General features: G+C 40.1%; 2 protein-coding genes across 6 annotated transcripts in view; one reads left to right on the top strand and one right to left on the bottom strand.

The window, feature by feature from the left end:
• LRCH3 (leucine rich repeats and calponin homology domain containing 3) overlaps positions 1-27145 on the top strand; it is a 123498-nt gene extending 96353 nt beyond the window's left edge. For 3 of the 5 annotated variants that reach the window (XM_040621362.1, XM_040621360.1, XM_040621359.1), the window contains 6 exons: positions 6400-6448; positions 6958-7065; positions 8593-8711; positions 9350-9487; positions 17712-17789; positions 24187-27145. In XM_040621362.1, coding sequence (XP_040477296.1) covers positions 6400-6448; positions 6958-7065; positions 8593-8711; positions 9350-9487; positions 17712-17789; positions 24187-24309 — 615 coding nt within the window. In that variant the 3' untranslated portion in view covers positions 24310-27145. Of the gene's footprint in view, positions 1-2541; positions 2614-6399; positions 6449-6957; positions 7066-8592; positions 8712-9349; positions 9488-17711; positions 17790-21304; positions 21964-24186 lie in introns of those variants that run through there. The other 2 variants (XM_040621364.1, XM_040621363.1) reach the window with 2 other exon arrangements.
• LOC121100413 (60S ribosomal protein L12-like) lies at positions 1519-3509 on the bottom strand. The gene is given in 2 exon segments (XM_040621365.1): positions 1519-1887; positions 1889-3509. Coding segments are annotated over 2 exon segments (498 nt in total). The 5' UTR covers positions 2197-3509; the 3' UTR covers positions 1519-1697.
• Positions 27146-27673: the final 528 nt, after the last annotated feature.

Genomic DNA, 27673 nt, shown 5'->3' with positions numbered 1-27673 from the left:
CTCCTCCCTGTTAGACTGCGGGCTGGAAGCTTCGTGGGCACAGGGATATTCTCTGTTACAATTGCCTGTGTATACTCAGTCCCTGTCATTGTCCCTGGGATATTAAGTGCTCGGTATTTCCTGAATGAACACATAAATGCTGTGTATGTAATAATCCCTCATTAAATTGTTTCACGGTGAAAAGGTCTAATGATACAGCGAGGTGTAAATGTTGGATTTGATTTAAAGACCTTGAAGTATAGGATTTGAAATAACTATTAGTGGTGTTTAATATCCGTGAGGGCTGCCCTGAAGGATCTGTTGCTTTCATCTGTATCCCATCTCCATCTTTGTTTCATCTCAGAAACTAGAGACTCTGTAAGCTCATCTCACTTCCTCTTCCCTCCACTCCTTTTGTCCTCCTTTCACAGTGTAGGGGCTTTTAGCCTTTTTATGTTTGAGATTGACAGTAATTCCAGTACATTTGGTTATAAAGAGGCCCAGGAAGACTGAAGAGGTGAAGCACACACAGGGTATGACTGTTGTCACAGTCTTGTTCTGGTACATTTCCTTCACTTTTTTCTGCCTTAAGATAGAGTAGGTTGCAGTGTTACTTTATTTATTTATTTATTTTTTGCCCACCCCCCACAAGAGAAAGAGAAACATTGCTGTTCATCAACTGTATTTAAAAATAATTGTATCTGGGGCGCCTGGGTGGCGCAGTCGTTGAACGTCTGCCTTCGGCTCAGGGCGTGATCCCGGGATCCTGGGATCGAGCCCCACATCAGGCTCCTCTGCTGGGGGCCTGCTTCTTCCTCTCCCACTCCCCCTGCTTGTGTTCCCTTTCTCGCTGGCTGTCTCTCTGTCAACTAAATAAATAAATAAATCTTTGAAGGAAAAAAAATAAAAATAAAAAAATAGAAATAGTTGTATCTATTTTATTGATCATCTGCACACCTTTTTCTAAGCATACATATGTGTTTAAGTTCATTTATTCCATGATTCACATATTTGTGATCCTAGTTTACATTTTTCAAAGTTATGTACATTATAATATATGTACATTAATATATTTAAGCCCTTGGCAATTTTTTTAATTGGTACAGTCTTATCCATTGCCCTTTGTAAAAGTCCTGTCTTCTCTGATTTTTACTCTTTACCAAATTAAAAAATTGTCATGTTTTGAGCAGTTTTATCTGTAGTCAGAATTCTGTACAGTAGATTCTAATAGCATTGTCTCTGATTATACTTCTAATTTACCTAATAGATACAGCTAATTATTTCTAGTTGTATGTAGGTTAGTGAAAAGATGAAGGGTTCAAAGAAAAGGAAAATTCCACTCACCCTCTTATAGGTCATTTGGTCACAGAGGCAGAAATGAAATTCATCCTTAAGGTGTGGCACAGAATCCTCATATCCTGTTTTCTTACATCAGAGCTGTTACATCGAATTATATTATATCTAATTTGGATTAATATTGAAAAAATGTAGTTCTTACTCATGCCAGTTCCGCTCAGTTAAAATGAGCTCTTTGACTGGATTTGTTTTCCCATCATAGAAAGAGCACAGGACTTACTGGTTTAGTTTCTAAGGTGATTATTCCAAAAAATTTTGATGTTCTCAGTTTTAGTTCTGCATAAAATCACTTTTAATAAATCATGCCTGCTTTTTTGTTGTTGTCACATGATCATTTATGAAAATATTTTCCTTTGTAGTTCTTAACTAGCTGAACATTTCACTGCACCACTGTTGATGTCATCTATGATGTCATGAGGGTGGCAGCCATCAACACTGCAGCCCAGAGACTGGGCAGTCCCCAGGATCTCTTTAATGGTTCCAGAGAGTTCTGTAGCTAAAGATCGGTGCCACATCAGCCAGGCAGTGTTGACAGTCTCATCAAAAGTGATACCCACTGTGCTTTATATTATTCTACTTGTTTCTGTCTCTTGATGGTTCTTTGAGGGCTTTAATAATCAGGGCAGAGGCAAAGGGTACCGCTTCAGTCTGAGCCCATCTGTCCTGAATGTTGGTCAGTTGCGCTGTAATCCTCAGACCCTTCCAGTTCCTGGTTGCCTTGGCATTGTCATCACCAACATTTTTTGGAGACAGACTCAGAGGGCTGCCCTTGGGGGCCAGGGTAGACGGGGCACTGACTTCCTTACCAGTGTACCTCAGGTATCCAACTTTGATGTCCTTGGGGTCGAGCTTAGGCGGCATGGAGGAAGCAGCTGGTGTCGGATGAACCCAGATTCGAGATGACCAAAAAGAGTTGCGCCTTGGCCTCCTCCGAGCCGACAGCCAAAAGCCCTTTCATTTCTTGATTAATGTGGTGTGAGGTACTGAAATAGTTTAAATTATACAAGTGGGAAAACTGTTTTGTGTTAGGGGTTTTTCCCCCAACTATTCTTTCTGCCCTATCAATATCTTAGTAAACAATTTGAAAGTTTGTCCATGACCTTTCCTTTTCTAATTTCATCGACCAGATCTGCCCTGCCTGCCTGACATTTTGCTAATAACATAAATGCTGCCTTCTGTTTCTTCTCTTTCTCTTTTAAAATTTAGTCGCTGTCAGGGTTGAATCAAGTGGGCTGTGCTGCTCCCCTGCCTCATTCTTCTGCCTTCGTGCCTATTAAGGTATCTCTTGTTACTGTAATGCACCAGGAGCTTTGGGGAGGGGTTGTGCATGGGAGGTCTTAAATTTTCCAGTATTGGTCCAATGGCAATGTAAAACCTAGGAGTGCATGAAATATCTGTAAGCTTATTAAACTATTTGTGAGTTTAACATTAATTTTACTTGAAATTTTTGAAAGATTTACCGTGCTAGAAGCACTCACAGAGCCTGCATTAATTCTTTATATTGAGATTCTGTTGGAAATGTCACTCTAATTTTCCTATCAAAGGTTATTTTGTGGTCATGAGTGGAGTTATTTTACTTTGGCTGATAAATAACGTCAAATTAACTGTTGTCTGATGTGCATGCACAATAACTCAGTCCCAGTCCCCAGGAGTGTCACTGCTGAAGCCCTCCTGTAGTAGAGGTCAGCAAGCTGTGGCCCCCAGGCCACCTGTTTCTGTAAATAGTTTTATTGGCACAGTCACTCCCATTTGCTCATGTATGGTCCAAGGCCCAGAAGCCTAAATAAAGAGCTTGTGGTTTTTTATTTTTTGAAGGCCTGTAGGAATGGTAATTCCATATTTGTGATCATATGATATATAAGGAATTATTAATAATCTTCACTGTTAGAAGGGTCTTCCCTTGTCTAACTTAGATCTGCCCCCCGTGTTGTACGCGTATTTCTTCTTTTCTTTCCAGTGTGGAGATATTCTAGTTATTTAGCAGTCTTGATATAAGAATCTTTAAATTTGAAAACTATTACGATGCTGCCCTTGTCTTCTCACTATATAAATTCTGGTCATTTTATGTGCCTTTTTCAGTCTGAATCCTTTGGAGCTTTCTCAAGTTCTCTGTCTTCCGTTTTGGCTCCGCAGTCCCCAACCAGAAACACAGCCTTCACTCAAGCCCACCTGGCGCTGAGCATGAAACAAGCGTTTTCACATCTTACTCTGAGCATTAAGTTGGCTTTTCTCATTTTGCTCAGTATCTACTGTAATTCTCAGATGTTTCAGTTATACTCCTAAATGATCATTAATTTCCACATCTTGTATCTTGTTTTTCTAAATACTTGATTTTGCTTTTTGTTGTTGTTGTTGTTAAAGATTTTATTTATTTATTTGACAGGGAGAGAGACAGCCAGCGAGAGAGGGAACACAAGCAGGGGGAGTGGGAGAGGAAGAAGCAGGCTCTCGGCAGAGGAGCCTGATGAGGGGCTCGATCCCAGGACTCCGGGATCACGCCCTGAACCGAAGGCAGACGCTTAATGACTGAGCCACCCAGGCGCCCCTTGATTTTGCTTTTTGAACATTTTTACTTCTCTGATTTACCAGAATACTTTCAGATTCTTGCATCATGTTCTTCTAAATGCTGGCCCCAACTTTATAACATCTGTAAACCTGATAAACCTTCTCTGTAGTCCTTATTGAAGATGCTACACATATCTGGAAGACTTCTGAAGAAACTGTAATTCTCTTCTACGTTGACCCTTTATTAGCTTTTCCCAGCTAGGCTTTTTATTTGAATGACAGAATAGGAAATTGAGGGATTATTCTCAAAATTCTCTCAAGGAAGATGTATAATTAGTATAGGAGATGTCTAGGAGAGAAGCTATTTCATTACACTCAATGGATACCTTAGGGCATTGGGGCGTGTATTCTCTCCCAGAATCATAGTTGAAAAAGTCCAAATCTGAATGTGCCAACCATTGTATGGTAAGTCTGACTTTGTCTGTCAAGACCTGCTGCAGTGTAAATGATTAGTTTGAAAAGACTATATTTTTTGTATCCCAGTTACTTTACAGCAGGTAAAGTATTTATATATATTTAGGCATGGATTTATTTCTTTTATCCCTTAACCAGACAAGTAAAAGTCGAGTTCCTGTCGATTTCTGTTTTTTGCTCCAGTTCTCCAAGAGTTCTCAAATATAGTTCATGGCCACACTGATTCTGAATGATTTGAACTAATTATCTTCATATCCTAGAAAGCAAGTCACTTAGATTTCTAGTTTCAATAAAAGTACATTTTAAAAATCATTCTACAAGTCGCCTCTATTCTGGCTTTTTCATTACACCCAACTCTGTGTTATCTTTTGGTGTTTCTAGAGGTGGACAACATTTGCTGCCATTCAGTGGAATTTATTCCAGCTCTTTCTCCCCATCTAATAGCATTGCCTATTAACTTTATTGTTTTTTGCATATTAAATTTCTAGTCTAACTCCTCTTCGGTCTTTTAATTAAAAATATATATATATTGTTCCTCTGTATCTGAAGTAATCTCTACTGTTTATGTTTTCCTGTTGGTACCATATGGTCCTTGACCATAGGTCTCTATTTAGCTAACTAGCTTTCTCCTTCCTATCTCCTACTCCTTGAAAATAAGGATACTCTTTTATTTCCTTGTAAAGATATCCTTTTGCTTTATTTCCCTGTTCGTCCTTTTTATTAGTTCTTGTTGCTCTTATTTTAAATTTGTTATTTAAATTTTGGTTTCTTCTCAACATCCTAAAGTTATTTTACTCACATCTATAAACTTGATGAATGTATCTTTTTTCACTACTGAAGATATAATATATTGCTTCACTCAACAGCTCAGCTTATTGTTTAGATCTTAATTCTCAGCCTAAGAGTATCAGACCAAGGAATTGTTACCACAAAATTGTCTTCCAGATCAGTCCAAGAATCTTAGCAACAGCATGGTTTCTGCTTATGTATGTATGTATGAATGTTAGCAGTTAAAATTCCATCTTCATTAATTTCACCTGCCCACCTCCCAACTAGAGATGAGATAAAAGATTTCTGAAAATATTAAGATGAAACCGGAGAAAAGACCATGGGAGCAGATGTATGTACCTATGTGTTTTAAAATTATTCTGTTAGTGGGATGCCTGGGTGGCTCAGTCTATTACGCTTCTGCCTTTGGCTCAGGTCATGATCTCAGGGTCCTGGGATCGAGTCCCACATCGGGCTCCTTGCTCAGCGGGGAGCCTGCTTCTTCCTCTGCCTGCCGCTCTCCCTGCTTATGCTCTTTCTCTCCTCTCTCAAATAAATAAATCTTTAAAAAAAAATCATTCTGTCAGTTAAAAAATGTATCTTAGTTATATCATAAAGTTATGTTTAATTTATTAATTCTAGACGTCAAGGCCTGGAAAATTGTTACTCTAGCTTTTCTTGATTCTACTCCCCTTCCAAGCCTTCAATATTGTTAGCGCATCCAGCCAACACTTCTTTTTAAATTAGGTTAATTACATTTCTCTTTTTTATGGTAAACTCGATACGTGTTGAGCTAGCTCTTCCTCCTTTTTGTAGTTCCCTTTTTGGTCAGGAAGTAAAAATATCTTGGACTCCGATGCTAGCCTGAAAATACAGCTATCCGTCATCTTTAAACACCTTATTTCCTAACTGAAATGAAGAGACCTGCATCACTTTTTCTTAATACATTAAATTTTACCCTAGGGGGAGAAAAATAATTCAGAAACTGTACCAGAAAATGAAATTATAAAATGAAATTACTCTCCCCTACACATTTCCCAATAAAATTTTCTGCCCTAGGATGATCATTTTTCATAGTCCTAGGAAAGACCTATTAGACTATCTTTAGAGAATGCATTACATGCACCTTGTATCCTGTAGAAGTAAATGAAAAGTTTGGCCTTAAAGAAATGTACAAAATTAATCCTTAATTCTGATTTCTAGACTTAATTTTGAAGGAGAGTTGAATGATTTTCTTCTTTTATCCCAGGTAATCATAAATGTGGAAAGTACCCTTTCTTGAATAATAATAATTGATATATATCTCTTTCTCTGCAGAATGATGACAGATCTAATGCTGTAACAAGTTCACCTACAACAGAAACAGGTAATAGACAACAAAGGTATAATTAACCACATCAAGAATAATTCTTTACCGGGACTTTCTTGATAAATTACCTCTTAGCTAGCTGTGGCTTCCTTTTCTGAGAGGAGAAACCAGACCCCAAATTGATAACTTCCTGCACATTTTCCATTTTTTAATTCAATTGGTTGTTCAACTGCTCAGCCATTTGATATGAACATGCGAGCGTGAGCTAGCAGGGCTATAGGGTCATAAGAGAATCTATTCAATATAGTAACATTCATTCTGCCTTTATTGTTATAGCAAAAATAGCATGACAGTTAAAAATACATACAAGCAGCCTTCCTGATTTCGAGGTTACTCTTCTGTACCAGAGTTTGTATTAATAAACAAAATTATCATCTTATTTCATTACCAGGTTTAATTTGATCTTTGTACCATTTATTGAATTTTTATGACATGTGTGTCTGTTATTATGTTTAATTTTTTTTCCATCTCCTTTAATCTTATTTTGCTTTTCCATGCTGATGTAGTTCATCATTCCCCTGCATATTCTTTTCCTGCCGCTATTCAGAGAAACCAGGCCCAGCGCCCTGAAAGCTTCCTTTTCCGAGCAGCTGTCAGGGCAGAAGCAAATAAAGGTAGGTCACAGTGACTAAAAAGTGGGGGGTACTTTATACAATGACATTAACTATTATATGCTTTTCAACTTCTACCCTGAGACGTCACTTTGACAAAAGCTTTCAACTCTGCATTTGTCTGTGATCTCACTAACATTAAAGCAGGAGAATCTTGTTTAAATTTAACTAGTTTCTTAATACCACCCAAAAGAAGTTATAGGTTTGAACAAATAAAATAGTGTTTCAGGGCTTTAGGGAATGTTCCTCTTCCTGTAATGAGCTCTTTTTCAGATTTTTCTGTTAATAAAAGCTGTTTTATGTATTCTTAAAAAAAATGAGTCAGTAATTCTTTTATTTTTTTTAACATTTTATTTATTTTTTGAGAGAGACAGACAGATGACGAGCAGGGGGAGGGGCTGAGGGAGAGGGACAAGCAGACTCCCTGCTCAGTGGGGAGCCTGAAATGGGGCCCAATCCCAGGACCCTGAGATCATGACCTGAGCCGAAGGCAGATGCTTAACTGATTGAGCCACCCAGGCGCCCAAGTAATTCTTTTTTTAAAAAAGCTACTCAGTCTAATGTTTTTTAGTTAATATGACATACATCTGCCTGGTCTCCAAAGAAGTTACCTGGAAATAGAAACAAACATTTCAAGTCAAAAATAGCGACTTTTAGTGCAACTGATAGATGCCCTCGTAGTGAGATTTAAAATCGCACCAGAGTTGCACTGCATGTGGGATTGTAAATTAGTATGGAAAACTGTTTACGTTATCTAATAATATTGACATTTGTATATCCTGTGACCAGCAGTTTTGCTTTCTGAAATATGTAAACACGTATACCAGAAGATACGTACAAAAATATTTATAGCAACATTATTCATAATAGCCCCAAACAGTGTCCATTAATGATATGGTGGATAAATAATTGTGGCATATCTGTATAATGGGATACCATATAAGCAGTAAAAGTGAACAAATTAATATATGCAATATGGATAAATACGGATAAATCTTAAAACAGTGTCAATCAGAAGAAGCCAAGCACAGAAATATACATACATACCGTATAGCTTCATTTATAGAAAGTTCAAAACTAGACAAAAACTAATGTATGGTATTACAAGTCAAGTACATAGTTAAAACCTGTGTCGTTAGAAGTAACCTTTAGGTACTGAGGGGCAGGGAGCATGAGAGGGACTTCTGGATATTGGTAATGTTGCATTTATTGACCTGATTGTGTCCATTTTGTAATAATAATTTATTGAGCTGTTTGCTTATGATTTGCATAATTTTCTGTATGTATTTTTTAATAAAAACATTTTCAATCAAACAAAACTAGTTGAACTAAATGGTAATGGACATTTGGTCATTTTTAACACAATTCTCCCTATAATTATGTATATTTGAAACTTTTCATAATAAAACCTTTTTTAAGAGTCCATAAATGGGAAGTGCTGTACTCGTGAGGAACCTGTGACCAGGTGGGTCTAATAAGTATCTTTCCGGCACGAGCAATCGCCTGTCTTACATATTCGTGTTTTTTTAGGTCATGCTTCACCCCTTCTTTCATCTTCTGCACCTACCACTGATTCTGCAGATCCCATAACGAGACCAAACTCAAGGCAGAGAGAAGAAGAGCTGGAATTAATAGATCAACTACGGAAAGTGTGTATATCGCCTCTGAACTACACTTCTGCAGTGTTATCGCTAGAGCCCATAACCCTGCAATCACTTGTTCATTTGGCTTACAATTTTTAATAGAATCAACAAATTGTGTACAAGTTGTGTACTGTGTTGCCCACTGTGTGATAAGCATAAAAGAGATTTTGCTATTAAGGACATTCTTTTCAGCTTTTACTAGGAAGATGAGATGCGTTTTTCTATAAAGCTCTGTCCTTGGCCCTACGCATTTAAAAAATTTTTTCTGCCTCATGTAAGGAAATCTTGTAAGAGTATTAATAATGTATACGTGTGGACACAAGTACGTATACATATAACGTCACATGTAGTGATTGTTTTGTTTTGGAATTGAAAGAGAATCTAGTTCTGTTGTATTTTTAATTAGAAAATTGTAAGTGAATTTCTCATGTATTTTGCATATACTGTGGCCTGGCTGCCATATGTATGTATTAGAGCTCCGTAAGTTATTGATTCGAGATAGAAGGATAAGATAGGAATTGTGGTACTTAAGTTATTTGCTTTTTATCTTGATTCCTAATTAAATATATTTCATTGTAACTCCATTATGTCCTCTGTGTCAGCCACTCTTCAGTTAACGTGTTCCACATTTTCCTGTATTTTAGCATATTGAGTACCGGCTGAAAGTATCACTGCCTTGTGATCTTGGAGCAGCTCTAACTGATGGTGTTGTTCTTTGCCATTTGGCCAATCACGTGCGGCCTCGATCTGTCCCGAGCATCCACGTCCCCTCACCAGCTGTAGTAAGTATATCATGCTTAAAAAAACAAACAAACAAAAAAAAGAAACTGGCTATTCATTAGACTTTTATTATGTACAATGGCAGGCATTATGCAGAATGCTAGGGATACAAATATGAATAGTCCAGTCCCCGTCTTCCCAGGTCTCACTTCTACTACAGAAAAAATCGGCATGGAAACAACGATTAATAACAGTTGTTATAAGAGAGCTATGTAAGAGGTTGCTACAAAAAAGGGACCACTTAACTCTGCCTGGAGAGTTCAGGCAAGCCTGCCCAGAGGAGGTAAAATTTGAACTACTTCTTAAAGTATGAATAGGAATTTGCCAGCATAGGGGTGCCTCACTGGCTTAGTCAGTAGAGCATGCAACTCTTGATCCTGGGGTCGTGAGTTCGACCCCCACGTTGGGCATAATGGTATTGAGAAAATTGATCAGCAACATGCAGAATAAAAAAACTGGACCATAGGGGCGCCTGGGTGGCACAGCGGTTAAGCGTCTGCCTTCGGCTCAGGGCGTGGTCCCGGCGTTGTGGGATCGAGCCCCGCATCGGGCTCCTCCACTATGAGCCTGCTTCTTCCTCTCCCACTCCCCCTGCTTGTGTTCCCTCTCTCGCTGGCTGTCTCTATCTCTGTCGAATAAATAAATAAAATCTTTGGAAAAAAAAAAAAAAACTGGACCACTTTCTTACAGCATACATAAAAATAAACTCAAAATGGATGAAAGATCTGAGTGTGAGACAGGAATCCATCAGAATCCTAGAGGAGAACCCAGGCAGCAACCTCTGTGACCTTGGCTACAGCAGCTTCTTACTAGACACGGCTCCACAGGCAAGGGAAACAAAAGCAAAAATGAACTCTTGGGACTTCGTCAAGATAGAGGTTACTTTCTAAAAAATAAATAAAATGACTCAGAAGATTATTTATTAATTTTTTAAAAGATTTTATTTATTTATTTGACAGAGAGGGTGAGCAAGAGCACAAGCAGGGGGAGCGGTAGGCAGAAGGAGAAGCAGGCTCCCCGCTGAGCAGGGATTCCCCATGCGGGACTCGATCCCAGGACCCTGAGATCATGACCTGAGCTGAAGGCAGACGGTTTAACCAACTGAGCCACCCAGGTGTCCCTCAGAAGATTATTTAAAAAAAAAAAAAAAAGGAATTTGCCAGCATAACAGAAAGGGGGTAAAAGCATCCTAGGCATAATATGCTTAGATTCAAAAAATAGGGACAATCATGGCATAGTCAAGAAATTTTTTTTTTTAAGATTTTATTTATTTATTTGACAGAGAGAGAGACAGCCAGCGAGAGAGGGAACACAAGCAGGGGGAGTGGGAGAGGAAGAAGCAGGCTCCCAGCGGAGCAGGGAACCCGATGTAGGGCTCGATCCCAGGACCCTGGGATCACACCCTGAGCCGAAGGCAGACGCTTAACGACTGAGCCACCCAGGCGCCCCAAGAAATTCTTCAGTTGTTTAGAATAGGTGATGCCCAAGGTATGGTTACGAATGGTAGGAGAGGTAGCTGAAGAGGTAAGCCAAGGGCCATGTGATAAGGACGGTATGTACAATGTCAGCGAGTGGGAAGTTTATCTTAGTGTAGATAATGAAGAAACAATGAAAGAATTTGAGGGGGGAAATGTGATTATAATTGCAGTTTAGAGTGTTGAATCTATTTTGAGGGTGGAATTTGACCTGATCTAGTGACCAACCTGGGGTAAAAAAATGAGGGAGAATATGCATTCAGGATGACTGGCAGGTTTTCTTTAGACTGCTGGTCAGATCTAGACGTCAGTATCAGCATGGTAACCCACAAAAGAAGGAGCAGGTTTGGGGTTGACACACTCTCCTTTTTTTTCCCTTCAAATTTTCATTATAAAAATTTCAAACCTCCAGAAAGGTTGAAAGAATAATCCGAGGAACACTCTTAAAGCATCTACTTAGATCTGACACTTAATTGCTTTTTGCAATCTTGCTTTGTGTGTGTATGTGTGTGGTGTGTGTTTCAGTTGTACTATTTAAAAGTTGCAGATAGGGACACCTGGGTGGCTTAGTTGGTTAAATATCTGCTTTTGACTCAGGTCATGACCCCAGGGTCCTGGGATCGAGCCCCGCATCGGGTTCCCTGCTCAGAGAGCCTGCTTCACCCTCTACCTGCCACTCCCCCTGCTGTGCTCTCTCTCTCTCTGACAAATAAATTAATAAATAATATCTTTAAAAAGATAAAAAATAAAAGTTGCAGATAATATAAAACTTTGTCCCCTAAATATTTCAGAGAATTGTCCTAGGCCACTTTGCTCTCTCTGTAGCCTATAGCCAATGTCTGACTGACTTGGGGACTGAGTCCTCCTGCCTAGAGGTGGGAGTGAGGTGTTGATTAACACTACAGTGCTTCCTGGGGGATCAGGCTGAAAGAGGAGGGCATACAGCAAGCCACTAGCGGCCAGCGGGAGTGGGGGTAAAAAGTAAGGATGGATCCACAGGCTGAAGTGTTACTGGGTAAAGCATCCACAGCTCTTTAAGCCATATTCACATTTCCCCAGTTCTAAGAATATCTTTCATAGCTGTGCTCCCTCCTTTTCCCCAACCCAGCACACACACACACACACACACATACACACACACACACAACCAGAATATAACCAAGGTTCCCGAGGATGCTGTTCATTTGTAACATGCTTAAAACATTGTCTATGGGGCGCCTGGGTGGCGCAGTCGTTAGGCGTCTGCCTTCGGCTCAGGGCGTGATCCCAGCGTTCTGGGATCGAGTCCCACATCGGGCTCTTCCGCTGGGAGCCTGCTTCTTCCTCTCCCACTCCCCCTGCCTGTGTTCTCTCTCTCGCTGGCTGTCTCCATCTCTGTCGAATAAATAAATAAAATCTTTTAAAAAAAAAAATGTCTAACCTTTCAGAAGGTTTGACCTCATTGCATTTTCCGGTCATTTGCTATTATTTAGCAGGCACTTCCTGTTACAAATTCCTTACTCAAATTGCAGTTGTAGCTAGGCCTATGGATGGCCACTTTTGGACAGTCAACTTGCTACCTCTCTAGATACAAATCATCTGTCCCTCCCGAGGACCTTGTGTTCTTCTAATTATAAAAGCTGCTTTGTTACCGAAGCCCCAAGGGTGGTGATGTGCCCTATCCCCTCTGGCACATCCACAAATAGAGGGCTCCATTCGCTTCTAAAGGAAATTGGTAGCCACTTTTCATTTAGTGACCTCTGAAAACAGGCCTTCAGTTTTGTGTAGGAGGGGTGGAGAGGAACAGTAGCCTTACCAAAGTCACCTGTGCTCCCAGAGACTGGAAGGACTTGGTCTCGGTCCTAAAGGTGGTGATTTAGAGAATAGAAGTTGACGTGCTATTTGGCAACACCAGTGAGAAAAGGGCTTATTCATACTTTGCATTCTTCCCCATTTCTATCAACTGAGTTAAGGGGGAAAAATTGTTTTAATAATTGAAAAAAGGACAAATGTGTCATTTTTCATTTCCAAAGGGAATGCATAGGAAGTAGCGAACAGCTAGAAAGTGGAATTTGAGAGTAAGGGTGACTGAGGTTCTTTACGTTGATTACTGGAAAACAGTGCCTTCCATGTAAGAATGTAAAATACATATAAGGAAAAATAAAACTACTTTACAAATACTTAACTGCCTAAAGAAATGAAACATGGAAAAATGGATCTTCTTGTTAGTCAAAGAAATATGGGTATAACATGAGATGAGAGAATTTAAAACTTGCCGGTGAAATCAACAACAAAACTTCTAACTCATATTCGTGAGCATATATCCAGTGCCAGGCATTCGGCCAGGACAGGAGGTACAGAGATGAGTTACAAGCAGTCCAGTCTCTCAAGAACATTAATTTCTCTTTTAAAAACCAAAAAACAAGAGAAGTCTTTCATGAAATATCTTTGACATTTAAAAGCAAGGAGGCCTGGCTGGCTCAGTCAGTAAAGCATACAATCTTGATCTCGGGTTATGAGTTCAAGACCCACAATGGGTGTAGAGATTTAAAAAAAAAGAAAAACTCAAGTAGGCCTATTAAATAAAACTGTTTAAGAGAAGATCTTTTTGATTAATGACATACACAGTTAAGAGAAACATAAATATTAACACTTCCCAAGTTATAATATTTGGAGGTAAAAAAGAAATGGACTTGAAGTCAACCAGTTGAAAATTGCTAATTAAGAGGGGGAAAAAAAACCCAGACCAAAAACCCTACTTTCAAATTGTGATAATGATTTATAAATAACTCAATATTGTTAATGGGCTTCTGTTCCAGCACTTAATTTCAGTATAAATAGTTACATCTACTTTTCCTTCCTATGCATTGCCTTCCTTTGTATTAGACTATATTGCTTCTCTTATTTTGTTCTTCTGACCATACAGAGAGCTTTGTAACTTACTTTCTTAGTAGAAGTTTTTTTGTGAGGAGAATATAAAGTTAAAACCACATATAAATGAAAAGCCATAGCAGTTTCTTTATGGCCGCATTAAAGCATGGTGATTTATTGTAATTCTTTGAAAAGTGGCTAATTACAACTCTGAGTATATAACTTTAAAAAACACTTTATTGATATGTTGTAAGATCCAGGATTTCTTTCCCTCAATTCAAAAAAAAATGACCCCTCATTATAAGGAGAGGTCTTGTGTCCAAGCATTTCAAAAGAAACTCAGAAAGGCATGTGTGTTTGCAAATAATAGGTTATAATTCATCTTTCTTTGTTATTTTGGGAGGGCCAATGATGTTTGTTAAACTGTTGTTTGGTTTAATAGACATAGGTGTCATGTAGTACAGTTCACATTCTTAGAAATGTACTAGTGAATCGTCAGAAATCATTACAAATATTGTAATATAACAACTCACTGAATGAACCATATCACCAAGGTAGATGACCTGAAAAACTTCTGAATCATTTCAAATTTCAGAATAGAGGGAAATTGTTTATTTCTTATTCCTTTTGGTATAGATTATGCTCTTGTTGAAATTACTTTGTTCTCCAAAACCTGCATAAGATTTCTTACTCAGATCAGCCTGCACATTAAAGAATTAGAACAGGCTATACGCAGCTCTCCAAAACCGTAGATGATGTCATTGAAACTTCTGGAAAAGCTTTTGGGGATAGCAGCTTCTATGAGACTTAAGGCAAAATCCTGAGTCCTTCTGAACTCCAGAGTGATAGGGAGTCTATGGTGTGAGTCCTTTGGGACTAGCCATTCTGTTGGAAACATTTGTAGCCTGGGATCAAGCATTCCCAGCGCTTCTCGGGCTCCACGAACTCCCTAATTTGCGTGCGTGTGTATTTTTCTCAAGAGCAGATTCACAACTTTCACCAGACTGTAAGGAGTTTGATTCCATTTGTGAAATACTGTCCTACATCCCTGGAATTTGGATAAATGCTAAAGGAAGAAATGACTGGGGAGAAAGCTGATTGTTCCTCCTTCCTCTTCATCTTCATCAGTCAGAACCCTGCTATCTACAGGGGAAATCTCAAAGGACATTTTTCTCTTTTGCTGCCCCCCCACGACCTCACCCCCAGCAAACACAGAGACATCTTTTATGTCGTGGGGTGCTAGTAGCCTTCATGGAGGTAATGTTGAGTTAGTTTCCATGATCATTATCCTGATCCTTTTTTTTTTCTGAGATGGTAGTGATTCCTGGACCAGTTTTAACTTAGCAACATGAACTCCATCCTTTTAGCCTTTCTTTTGCATAGAAACCAAGTTGTTTTTCTACCTATGTGGTCAGACCTATTTCACCTCCCCTCCCATAGATGTTGGCATCCGAATGGTAGAGTTTCAGAAATTCAGGGGTCCTCCTTCTGTAGAATGAAATGCCCAGTCCCTTTCTTTTGCTAAAGTCCATGGTGCCCTGTTCACACACCCCCAACCTTCTCTCCCAAACTCAGATCAACATCCTGGTTTGCTTAGCTAAGGTCCCTTAGTAATTAGAGAAGCTTATTACCTATTAAGAGAAGTTACATTGTTTCTATGTCCATTTTTATAGGCAGAAAGGGAAACTGGTATAGGGAGAGGGTATTTCTAGCCAATGGAAAACTCTCCTAAGTAAAAAACAGTTGTCTTGTTTATTTGCCCAACTTCCCTTAAAGTTAAGCCCTTGTCCTAATAGCTTTCACCACAGTGACTGTTCCTTTATGCCTCAGTTTACCTTATATCTCCCTCTTTAGCCAGGAGTTGAGAAGACCACAGCATCACTTGTCCAGTGTATACCCTGCTCTTTCACATGTAAAAAGTAGAAGAGAAGGAGCCCAGGTCCAGTGTGAATTAGCCAGTGTGAACCCCTGTGGTGTTTTTTTTCCTGTTAAGTAGATCATGATTCTGGGGCGCCTGGGTGGCACAGCGGTTGGGCGTCTGCCTTCGGCTCAGGGCATGATCCCGGCGTTGTGGGATCGAGCCCCACATCAGGCTCCTCCGCTATGAGCCTGCTTCTTCCTCTCCCACTCCCCCTGCTTGTGTTCCCTCTCTCGCTGGCTGTCTCTATCTCTGTCGAATAAATAAAATCTTTAAAAAAAAAAAAAGTAGATCATGATTCTACCATTTATGTTTCACTCTCTTAAAAAAAAAAAACACAACAACAACAAAACAACTTTCTTACCTCAGTGATGAAACAATTTGGCAGAGGCAAGAATGGGTGCTCCTAGAAACCTAATTCCTGTCTTCTTTCTGGACCTTTTTGAAAGTTTTTCAATTTGAAATTTAAAAATTATTATTGGGGGTGCCTGGCTGGCTCAGTCAGTGGAGCGAGCAACTCTTGATCTCACGATTGTGAGTTCAGGCCCCACGTTGGGTGTAGAGATTACCTAGAAATAAAATCTTTAAAAAAATTGTTTTAAATTTATTTTCAGTTAAACTTTTTTTTAAAGATTTGTTTATTTTAGAGAGGGGGTGGATGAAAGCAGGGCAGGGGGGAGGGGCAGAGAGAGAGGGAGAGAGAATCTCAAGCAGACTGCCTTCTGAGTACAGAGCCCGATGCAGGGCTTGATCTCGTGACCCTGTGAGATCATGACCTGAGCCAAAATCAAGAGTCGGCTGCTTAAACTGAATGAGCCACCCAGACACCACTTTAAAAAAAATTTTTTTTAATTATTTTCCTTTCATCCCACCTTTTTATTTTTTCTAATAAAGCCAATCCTAGCCCCTGCTACCTTTCTCAGGCCGAGATTATAGTTCCTCAAACACTACTATATGTTTATCTCATTTCCCCTCTCCTCATGATGGAGTATCATATTCCATTTTTGAAGACAACCCAGGTATTCACAAGTGAGCCTTTCTTTTCTGGAGGTGGTACAGTAGGCTTCCATCTGCTTACCTGTGTAAAACTCTAAGGCAGAGTTCGTGCAGACATTTGGCTTCCATGCCTAATGCTTAAACTTACTGTAAACCAGCCGCTGAATTTGAACACTTGAATTTGTTAATCATTCTGGGAAATGGAATTCATATTTCCTCCTTACATTATAACCCATACATAACCCACTAGGTGAAAAACTTTTCCACAGCTTTAGGTCATGTGATAAAACTGTTGTTCGTAAGAGACCTTTTCAGAAAAACAAGCTAGTTTACTAATTAGAAGTTAGGGAAATTTCCTATGGGAAATTTGGACCCTTTGAAAAACAGTTCTTTAATCCAATCTTTTAAAATTCAAATGTTTAAAAACATTTCGGTATTACCACTGAGTAGAGACATGATGCATCTGTAGTATATTTATGAGCAAAAGCTGTTGATTTTTTTAAAAAATTATCTTCTTTAATAAAGACTGCAAGGAAATAAACTGAAGTGTTGACTGTGATTATATTTGAATGATAGGGTTGTGGGTAATTTCTTTCCTATCACTACAAATTTTCTTCAGTGTATATTTTTTTTAAATGGATAAAAAAATTTAAACAACTATCTCTCTACAATTTCTCTGTATTTTGCACTGTCTTACAAAAATTAAAGTAAAATGTCTGAAGTAGGGAGTGGCAAACTATGGCCCAAGGCCGGCACCTGTTTTTGTAAATAAAGTTTTACTGGAATACCTATTTGCTTATATATTGTCTGTGGTTGCTTTCAAGCTCTTAGTAGATCACACGTGGCCCTAAAGACTAACATATTTATTATCTGATCCTTTAAGAAGAAGTTTGCTGAACCCGTGTTCTAGAATGTTGAATTTACAAAGCAATGGGCAAGAGTATTTTCAAACTTTGGTAGTAACACCACATTTTCCTTCCTTTGTAGCCTAAATTAACAATGGCAAAATGCAGGCGGAATGTGGAGAATTTCCTAGAAGCTTGCAGAAAAATTGGTGTACCTCAGGTAACAAATTTATCATTTCTTATGTTGCCTAAATAGACTTGGGTATTATTTTTCTAAAGTTTTTTAGAAGTGCAAGCATCTAAAATCTTATAGGACTTGCTTTAAACGAAGTTGGTAATTACTATCATGATGTCGTGTTACTAGAGTCAGTGTACTTCTGAGCAGTTTTCCTTAATTATTTCCAAGGACCAAGCAAAGAAATAATACACATATAAACTTAAATATATTATAATACTTAAAGCGAAGTAATCAAAAATAGTTATTTTGACATTGTCCTAAACTTTCCTACTTGCTGTTTGACTCGTATACATCTTCACACATAAGAGACTGGGCTTCAAAATCAGTGCATCTCAGACCGAGAATGCTTCCGTTGGTTTCAGGTTTTTTAACATTTACTTTAAAACTTTTTAAAAATGATTATTTTGAAATAATTTTAGACTTAGAAAAATGCTGCAAAAATAGCACAGATCTATAATAGTAACTCTGTGCTGCTGTGTACTCGTGACCCGGTTCCGGTACTGCTAACACTGTCTACATAAACATAGTGTGTCGTCCAGACTGACACACACTGGGACGGTGCCATTCACTAAATCACAGACCGCGCTCAGATCTCACTCGTTTTTCCGCTACGCTCTGATACTTTGGAATTTAGCACACGAGAGGCCGTTTCTAGGCATTCGTCCGGCTCTTGAGATTTGTTTCCAGGTCCCGCAGTTAACGGCTTTCTTGCCCTCTAATGTACAAATAGTTCAACTTCATAGATGTGATTAAGAGACGTGAACTTGATAACACTTTTATTTGGTTATCCTTTTAAAAACAATTATGTTAAACCAACTAAGCGTGGTACTCTTAAAAAATACTATATTTAATGACATGAGACACAGAAACACTTAGAGAAATAACAACTTGGTGCTACTTGATACTTGGTTTCATTAACCATAACCCTTACAGTTCCTGTCATATTTGATGTCCAGCCTTTAAGAAGGAAAACATGACTCTTTTCTATCACCTTCTTAATTCTCTATCACCTTCCTGTCAGAGCCCCAGGATTGGCCCCTGGACTCAACCCCAACGTTTGTCTTGAACTTAAGCCCTTGTCCTAACAGCTTTCACGACAGTGGCCCTCCCTTTACGTGGCTCCCTGGTCCTTGCTGTCAGCTAACCTTGCGCTGAGGAGGTCACAGCACCACTCGCCCCGAGGGCCGCCTGCCCTCCTCAGCTCTTGTCCGGGCCGCAAGGTGGAAGGGAATGAGTCCGGCTCTGCGGAGCACCTGCGTGAGCCGCGGTGAAGTCCCACGGTTATTTTTTCCCCTTTTATTAAATAGGTTGCAATTCTATTTATTTTTCAATGTTTTCTTTGTGTGTTTTTTTAACCTGAGTTATAAAAAGAAAATTTACATTTGTGGTAGTTAGCAAGGACCTTTTTTTGTTCCTGTGGACAAATTCAAAGCAGATTTTTCATTTTTATTTCCTACTATTTTCTAAAGGCTCATCATTTCTTTTAGAACAAACCATTTTTAAATAGTCAGCCTTAGTAAGGCTTCTAGTCAAATAGCGTGCATCTCCTCTGTATTAATAAGCAGGCTCTGATATTGACAGGTACACACGAGCAGTCAGTGCTTCCTTCTGTCTCTCGAAGACGCGCCTACCTGATCACATCGCACAAGCGTGCCCACGACCCGCCCCAGTGCCACGTCACCATGTCTTGACACAAAAGAATGTAGCACAGGTTAGTGTAGGGAATGGGAGCCAGAGAAAAGAGAAGAGTCCAAAGAGGCAGTGTGGACCGAGAGAGGAGAGTGCTGAAAACATCCCCAACGGCAGCCGTGCGAGCAGACCCGGTCAGAGTACTGTTTACCGGCTCTACCGTCTTGGGCTGTACAGTGGCTTCAGAGAGCCGTCATCTGTCTCAGATTTAAAGTCCATACACTGAAATTCTTTCCGAATATTCCTGCCAACAGTCAGCAAAATACAGTCCTTAAAATGTGCATTTGAGTCAGCATTTGCCAAGCAGTGGTTAACAGGATCGGTTGTGGGCCAGCTTCCCTTTTCCTACCAGAGCTGTGCTATTTGAAGGCAGGAAACAGAAAAAAAGACAAATTTAAGAGACTGGGTATTTTTCTAGGGTGGTTACACTGAGGTTCTTAACACATCCTTCCTCCCTCTCAGTCTCCCTGATCCGAAAGAGGAAGTGGGCAATCCCGGGAGGCCCCTTCATCCTCCCCTCTGCCTTCCACCGAGTCTCTACCGCCGTCACCATCACCACCACCACTTTTAGACAGTTCCTCGTATGCTGCTGCTTCTGCTAAAAGATTAGTTATTTGCTTAGAACAAAGTGAGGGCATATGAATAAATACATCAACTCATAGGTTCGCAGAACCCTTCTCGGGTCCCTCTGCCCCAGGAGGAAAGCAGAAACCTGTCCCTCCTTCTCTTCCTTTGTTCTCCCCGACCCTTGGGCATTCTGACCTTTACCTAAACACCCCACTTCTGTTTGACTTGTAAAGAAAATCAGGGATATAATAATGGTCACTATTGAAAATGTGTAACTTAATATTGTAAATATGTCAGAATTCTGTCTAGAGATTAAAAAGGTGAACAATTTCCCTTCTCAGTACAAGTTTTGAGGTGTTTATAAGTTCTGAACGAAACACTAAAGAATAAGATGACTCTTGAAAACCTCTGATAAGGCTGGGCATGTGGGTATTCTCTTTATTATTATGCTTTTATTAAGTATGTTACATTCAGAAAACTATACTGGGTGATAAAAATGTCTGAGTCTAGCATCTTACGTCCAGAGTTACATGTTATGTGTTGAAGAATATTTTCCTGTTCTCCAGTCCAGTTGTGTTTTTATTTACTTATTTAATTTCTTCGTCTATGAGCTGGAGGGTCTGAATGATCTATAAGGCCCCTTACCACTCTAGACTCATTTCGTACATATTAGTAACCTGGACTTGAAGATGGGCTCAACGTGATTTTGAGAGAAACATCAAATCGGTCAGTACACCTGGCCTCCAGGTAGTAAGTTTCCTTGATCCTTAGGCTCTCCTCATTCTGTGACCCTCCCTGATTTACCTGGTTTTCTCCAAACACTTCCCTCTCTTCAGCCCACCCCCAGGTTTGGTCCTGCTTTCTGGCCCTTTCTTTTTTTGTTAATAGTGAAGAATGAGCCGGGAAAGAGGTTGTTGCCTGGCACAGACCTCACCTCTTGTAGGCCTCCCACCCGCCTAGGCCAGCACCCAGTTCCGTTCACTGCACCCTGAGTGTTTGCACTGGTCACCAACAAGCAAGTTTATTCTGTTTAGTAGTAAAATCAAGATCAGCACATGGAGGAGTCTTTGTAGTTTTGTTTTTCAGCATTTTATTTTCATTCCTCGTAGTAAAAAAGGTTACTGCGATGTGTTTCTCTGAGTATGACTGAAATGATCATGTTGAATTCTGTACTCAAATCTGTATTTCTGATCCACTAACTTTGTTTTTCTGTTTTCCTTTCCTGCTCACACTTTGGACAGGACAATCTTTGTTCCCCTTCTGACATCCTTCAGCTAAACCTCCACGTTAAAAGAACTGTTGAAACACTACTTTCTTTTGGGGCACATTCAGAAGAATCCAGTTTTGTCTCTCTGTCTATCCAGCTTTTGGGTTTTGTGGCATTTTATTGTACTTTAATGTTAACGCTCTGTCTGCTTTATTACTGGATCTTCCCCCACTAGCTGAAAGATCGTACTCCAGTGATCTTCCACCTCATTCCTGTGCTTGGTGAAGGAGTTTTGTCTCTCGTTACGAAGTATTTACGTATGTGCTTCTTTTTTTCTGGCCATCAAAGAGCTAACCAGTAAAGTAGATAAATCCTGCCCTCATGCGTCCAGATGAACAGCCCATCCCATTAGTAAGCCTTGGTGACTGCTCACAAAGAGTAAAAGACCAGCATTTGTTCTCCTGGTCATTTGTCCGTTCTCCTGGCCTGCGGCCTTGTTTCTCTTACCGTAAGTGCTAAGGTGTCTCGGATACAATCCTGAACCTGTTCTTAGAATATGATTTAGAACTTCATTTCCAAATGACGTAATAAAATTCCCATGTGGCCATTTTCCAACCTTTTCAACAGCTGCTCGTAAGGAAAGAAATAGTTGTAACCTTTCTGGTTGGGGAGGCACCTGGTCACCTAGATCACCGCATTGAGCTGTGCCCTAAAATCTCCCTGTACCGGTAGGGACAGGCCCACCTAAGCATTTACTGTCTGCACATCTGGAAGCACTGGCCATTTATTCTTAATAATTTTAATTTGATCAGAATGTTCAGTGCAAAGATCAGGTAGGTTCCCTAGATTGCTACTCCGAGCCCAGTGTGTGCATTAAAATAGTCCACCGCAAGCAGACGGTCTGGAGCTGCCCTTTCAGGAGGAGGCGCCTGTCCAGATTTACCGCGCTTGTTATCATTAACTGCACTGCACTTCTAGAATCCTATTTAGAATTAGATAGAAATTTATGTCATTTCCAGTATACTCAAACCATCTTAGTAGGTGAGCTGGTATTGAATTAGGCCGTCGAGGAGGCTCTGTCTGAACAGTAGTGGCAGGTAAAAGGTATCAGGCAGCAGTCTCTGTTCTGTACCCAAGGCAGCGAGCGGGTGTTGTCTTCTTCAGAATGTTCAGTATTGAAGCTGCTAGCCTTAATACTTGAAACTACTTCGTGATTGCATTCAGATTCTAGTTCTCATAAATAGGGTTTTGGAACATTCAGGAATCTACTGAACTCAAATACGAAGGGAAGTTGCAGGGAACGTAACACCCTGTTGTAGGAGTGATCGGCCTGAGGGTCTGATTGCTTTGGTTTTCTTCCATATCAAATGGGACAATTATTTAACACATTAAAAACCTTTTTCCTATTAATGCTGAAACATTGAACTCTGTGTTGAAAGTCAGTTTTATACAGTAGTAGTACCTTCCAGAGTTTGGGAGGTGTGCTTTGTTTTGATTTTAAGATGTTTTGAGTCAAAGATCATTCAGTTTTGTGGAGTTTTGTCCCCTTAGAAAATAAAAAAACACGTGGTCTTGCGTGTGGTTTGGGGGAGTAGTTGCACGTTCTCTTCAGAGCACACGGCGTTCCCTGTACGCTGCCTGGAAGGTAAGCATGCATCTGGAAAGCATGAGCCTGGGGGGAGTGGCTAAGCCACACGCAGCACAGGGCGCTCTGGAGAAGAGATCAGGGAATGGGCCTCAGAAAATATGCCTCTCCCAAGAGCAAAACACCCTGCGGGTTCATTTTAGAATAGGTCATCTGTACTGACAGTGGTACTCAAAGTATTTGTACAAAGTTGCTAGTTTTATAAGGTCAAAAGATCCCCAATTACCTTGTTTTATCAAGATAAGTATTAAAATTTTGAGTAAGAAGCACAAGTACCAATAACTGTTCAAAATAAATGTTATATTTTTTATTGCAACTAATTTGTAAAACTTCCTAATAATACAGTAAAGTGCCAATGAAAAGTCCAGCTGTCTTCCTTAATAAACATGTGTAGTCTCCTTTTTAGTGGAACCAGAATTCTGCTTTCTGTCCTTTGTGAGCAGTGTCCTTTTTTCTGAATATTTAGTGTTAAAAGAAAAACCAATGATAGGTGCTATTCTTAAGCAATGCCTTTTTCTCTTTCAAGAAAGGATTAACCAAACATTAATGAGGCAAACATGATAGAAGTATTTTAACTTCCTTTAGGAAACATATAAACACCTTTCAAATATACGGTAATTAAGACGTTCCTGACTAAACTCACGTCATCGTCCTCCAGCATAATTTAATCCATTCAGTACCAGGATATGAAATAGTGGTTTCCTCCCGTGTTCCCTGCCTGGTACGAGAGCCCCGATTTTCACAATCAGGATTATAATGCAGCTGGTGGGCCTCCCTCCCTCACGCAGTCTGGCTTATGGCATGAACCCATCTTGCATTCCCATGGTATGTAATTTCTGGAGCACTTTCTCTGGCAATGTTAGATCTTTCGGGCTTGAGCTGTCTGGTAACTTGGAACTGCTTTTCTGTTTTCCCTGCCTTGTTTTACTGCTCTGCATTGCTCTTTTATTTATCGGGGATGAAGGATGTTGCTTCGACTCCATAGTATTCTGTTATCCTCTGTTGTATGTATTAAGTGTCTGTAACTCGTCCTTATTCCAGTTTTCTAAATGACCTGTATGTATGTTTAGTTGTTTGAATAAAGTGACAGTGTCAGATGCCATCTCTGCAGGACTCATATGAACAGAGGTCAGTTCCCCAGGTGCTGACCTGTCTTATCTCAGTTGACTGTGAGGAGGGAGAGAAGAGGGGCTTATTTTTTCTTTTCAGTTCGTTGATGTTCATCCTGTTTTCTTTTTTGTTTCTGTTTATGTTACGTTGTCCCATTTCAGGAGCAATTATGTTTGCCTCTGCACATTTTAGAAGAGAAAGGTTTGAGCCAGGTCGCAGTGACGGTGCGGGCTCTCCTGGAGCTTGCCCCCCCCAAGCAGCAGCACCACTTGTCTGCTGCGTAAGGAGCCCCAGCACCTGGGCGCTGGCCCGGCCAACCGGAGCAGGACGTGACTGCTGCTGCCAGCCGGCTGCTGACGCAAAGCTCTTACGTGTTCTTAAAAGGGACTGCTTCCATGATTCCTAACAGGAATAGTTTGCTTCATTTCTCCATTTTAGGGGAGGTTATATCTGTTTCCATTGAATTGTTTTAGGACGACATGGTTGGTTTTCGCAAATGAAACTTAATTCTGTCATTCCTGAGAACCCGACACCGAGGCCTGAGCTGGCTGTGCTTTCCTCGAGAGCAGGCTTGTGTCCCGTACCAGAAAGGAAGCTGCTGAGAAGGATATTTAGCTTTCCTGAAAGCACAGACCAGCTGTTATCTTTACCTGTTTCCTGTTTCTGGAACCCGCTGGTTTCCAAAACTGGTTGTGCATTAGACTCTCCTGGAGCATTTGTTAAAATGTAGATTCTCATTCCAGTACATCTAGAGCGAGGCCTGGATATCTGCATTTTCAACAGACGTAGTGAGACCCCTTTCCCAAGCTGGGTATTTTTTGTAGAATGCGGGGAGTAGCGACTCCACTGTGTTTGTCAGCCACATGTAAAGTCAGGAGCTGCATTATGATTACTTGGAACTGTCTGTCCAGGGCAAAACAGAAATAACAGAACTGGGTTTTTTGGACAAAAAAACTTATGTCTAAGGCCAAACAACTGTAAATGTAGAAGGCCTAGATTTTCGCATAAGTAAAGCAATGAGAGAGGTTAAGTTGTATTTAAGGCCACTGCCCTAGGCCTTCCCCTAACTTCTGCCCAGCACCACCTAAAGCTCGCTTCTCATAGGTGACATTCTGCCTGAACATGAGAAACAAGTACTCCACACACAGGTTCCAGAACCTTAGGGGGTGACATGCATTACTCAGCCTCATTTGCATTGAACGCCCCCTCCGCCTCCCCGCACGCTGCTCCCAGGATGCCGGGACCTGCCGCTCACGGCAGACACACTTCCAGCTCCCTGACTAATGGAAGATTATGAAAACAGAGCAAAAGGAGTAAAAGAAAAACCAAGTTTCTAAATTTCTTTCAAGTAACTGCCAGTCTCCATGGCTGAATTAAGGCACTTGTGGCATCTTGAAAACCCGAGTGCTGTCTCGGTATCCAGCTCATCGACCTCTACCGCTGGTGCCTTCTTCACTCAACTGTGGGCCAAGGAAGAGGGCCCAAGGGCTCGTGGAACACAAAGCCGGGAGCCTTTGTTCAACTTTAAACCACTATGGTCTTTCTTACCCTATATTTTGGCCCCCTTTTAGTTGTCAGCGCATCTTTTGGTATTCACTGCCTGCGTAAACCAAGCACACAGAGTAAGTGGCGATACTGAGGTTTGGGGTTGTGAACGGTACTGGACTTGCCAGTGCGTGCATTGCAGCAAAATGTTCACTCTTTGTCATGTAAATGCGACATCTAAAAGTAACTGCGTAAAATCATGTTGAGTACGGTCAAAATAATGTTTTCTCCCTGTTCTCACAGGGAAACAAGTTCAGCACAACATTACCACTTTGTCAAAGTTTAAAATTAAAGAACATAGAACATCTGCTCTCAAAGCCCACTGACCCTCACTGACCTTACAGAATAAAAGTAAAATGTTTTTTAAGTGCTTAGAGCCAGACCCCATTATAGTTACAGTTCTACCCAGACCCACCAATCAGAGCGCCTTGTTCAGAATTCAGCTGTGTGCATTTTTAAACTATGGGTATTTCTCTTTCTAGTCAACATTAAACCTCAGTATAATTTCCAAATAGTAGAAGCCATTTGAAATGAAGCTCAGCAAAGAACAGGACTGTTTGGCACCTATTCTGCAAGGAATAGTCCCAGAAGACACACATAATGCACCATTTGGAACATTTGCAACTCATTATCCCATAGGAATAAGTGGAAATTTCCACTTATTTCACATCTTACACATAACCTGCAACCCTATTAATGTATTTTTACCAAACTAATGCGAATTTATATTTGAACTACTAGAAAAAAATTGTGTACAGTTTTGGTTGATAATGAGAAAAATATCAAATATATTCAGTTTCTTTTCTAAGTCAAGATGCAAAAACATTTTGTGATGTTTTTGCTAGAAAAATTTTGTATTCAGTGTTCTGTAAGTACTTTTTTTTTTTTTTTTTTATAAACTGGAAAGAACATTTAACATGTAGCCTCGTTAGACTCCAGTGTAAGATGAAGATGCTGTAACGGGCCTACCTGCCCATTTCTGAGCTTTCTACTGAAACAGTGGCCGGCTGGATGCCCACCCCCCAGGGCCCCTGCCAGCTGTGGACACTGTAAGTCAGCAGGTGCTCTGGAAGCAGCGTCAGGGCAGAGGGGCCTTTGTTTGGCTAGAAGAGAATAGGGGGCTTATTAGGAGGTCACTCTGTAGCTTTTTAAAGTACAGCCTCACAGCTAATCAAGGAGTCTGTGATTTCTCTTACTTGCTACAGCTCAGCAGTGACTAATGACGTGTGACTATGCTGATGAGTAGGACAAATTTTTTAACAACTAAGTGCTTAAAATGGCTGTAGAAATGAAGGAAAACATGGATATTTAGAAACCTTTTTATATATGTATTGCAGTGAGATGGTTTACAGCAGATTTTATTTCTGAAAATGTTGTAAACATGTAATTAGTAAAGATTTTGTAAAACATTGTCCTATATTTGTATGTCTGTAAATATAATGCATAAGTTCTAAGTATAAATATGTCAATATCATGTATGTTATTTTAAATTTCCTGTATGCCACCTTACATGTCGACATTAAAATAAAAGCCAACACTTCAATCGCATGAAATAAAGGCTGATTTGAAAATGTTCATACCTAAAGCATGATTTCCTTGACAAAAATGAAAGGTTATTTATTGAGTTCCCTGAAGGAACATCGGTAGAAACTGGGTGCTCGTAACAGACCCTTCAGTCTTTTTGGTGTTTTGTTTCACTTTGCTAAAGAAGTAGAGATAGCAGTATTGCCCTGTATTTGGAATTACATATAAGGCTTAATTCGTGAAATACATGTGATGTATTTGGACACTTTTCTCTCAGAAATTGCCAGCTGTGCAATAGGGAAAGCTTTAGCGTCCGTTCTGCTTGGATCATCTTTACTCTTTTAGTGACAGATCCTGCGAGGCGAGAATTGTTGAGGAAGCAAAGCCGGCACAGACCCCGGTGTCTCACTGACCAGCACTCTCTGCAGGCTCGTCTTCCAGCAGCCTGCGTCCCCACCTGTACTGTGGGTGGGTTGTACCCTAACACTGCTGTTTATTCTAATTCATTATTTTTTAAAATTTATATCCCTACCTATTTTCCAGAAAAGGGGCTGAAGCAACTTACAATAAGATACACAT

This window comes from Ursus maritimus, unplaced genomic scaffold (assembly GCF_017311325.1).
Source record: "Ursus maritimus isolate PB19 unplaced genomic scaffold, ASM1731132v1 scaffold_4, whole genome shotgun sequence".
Lineage (NCBI taxonomy): Eukaryota > Metazoa > Chordata > Mammalia > Carnivora > Ursidae > Ursus > Ursus maritimus.
This window is presented reverse-complemented; position numbering and strand designations above follow the sequence as displayed.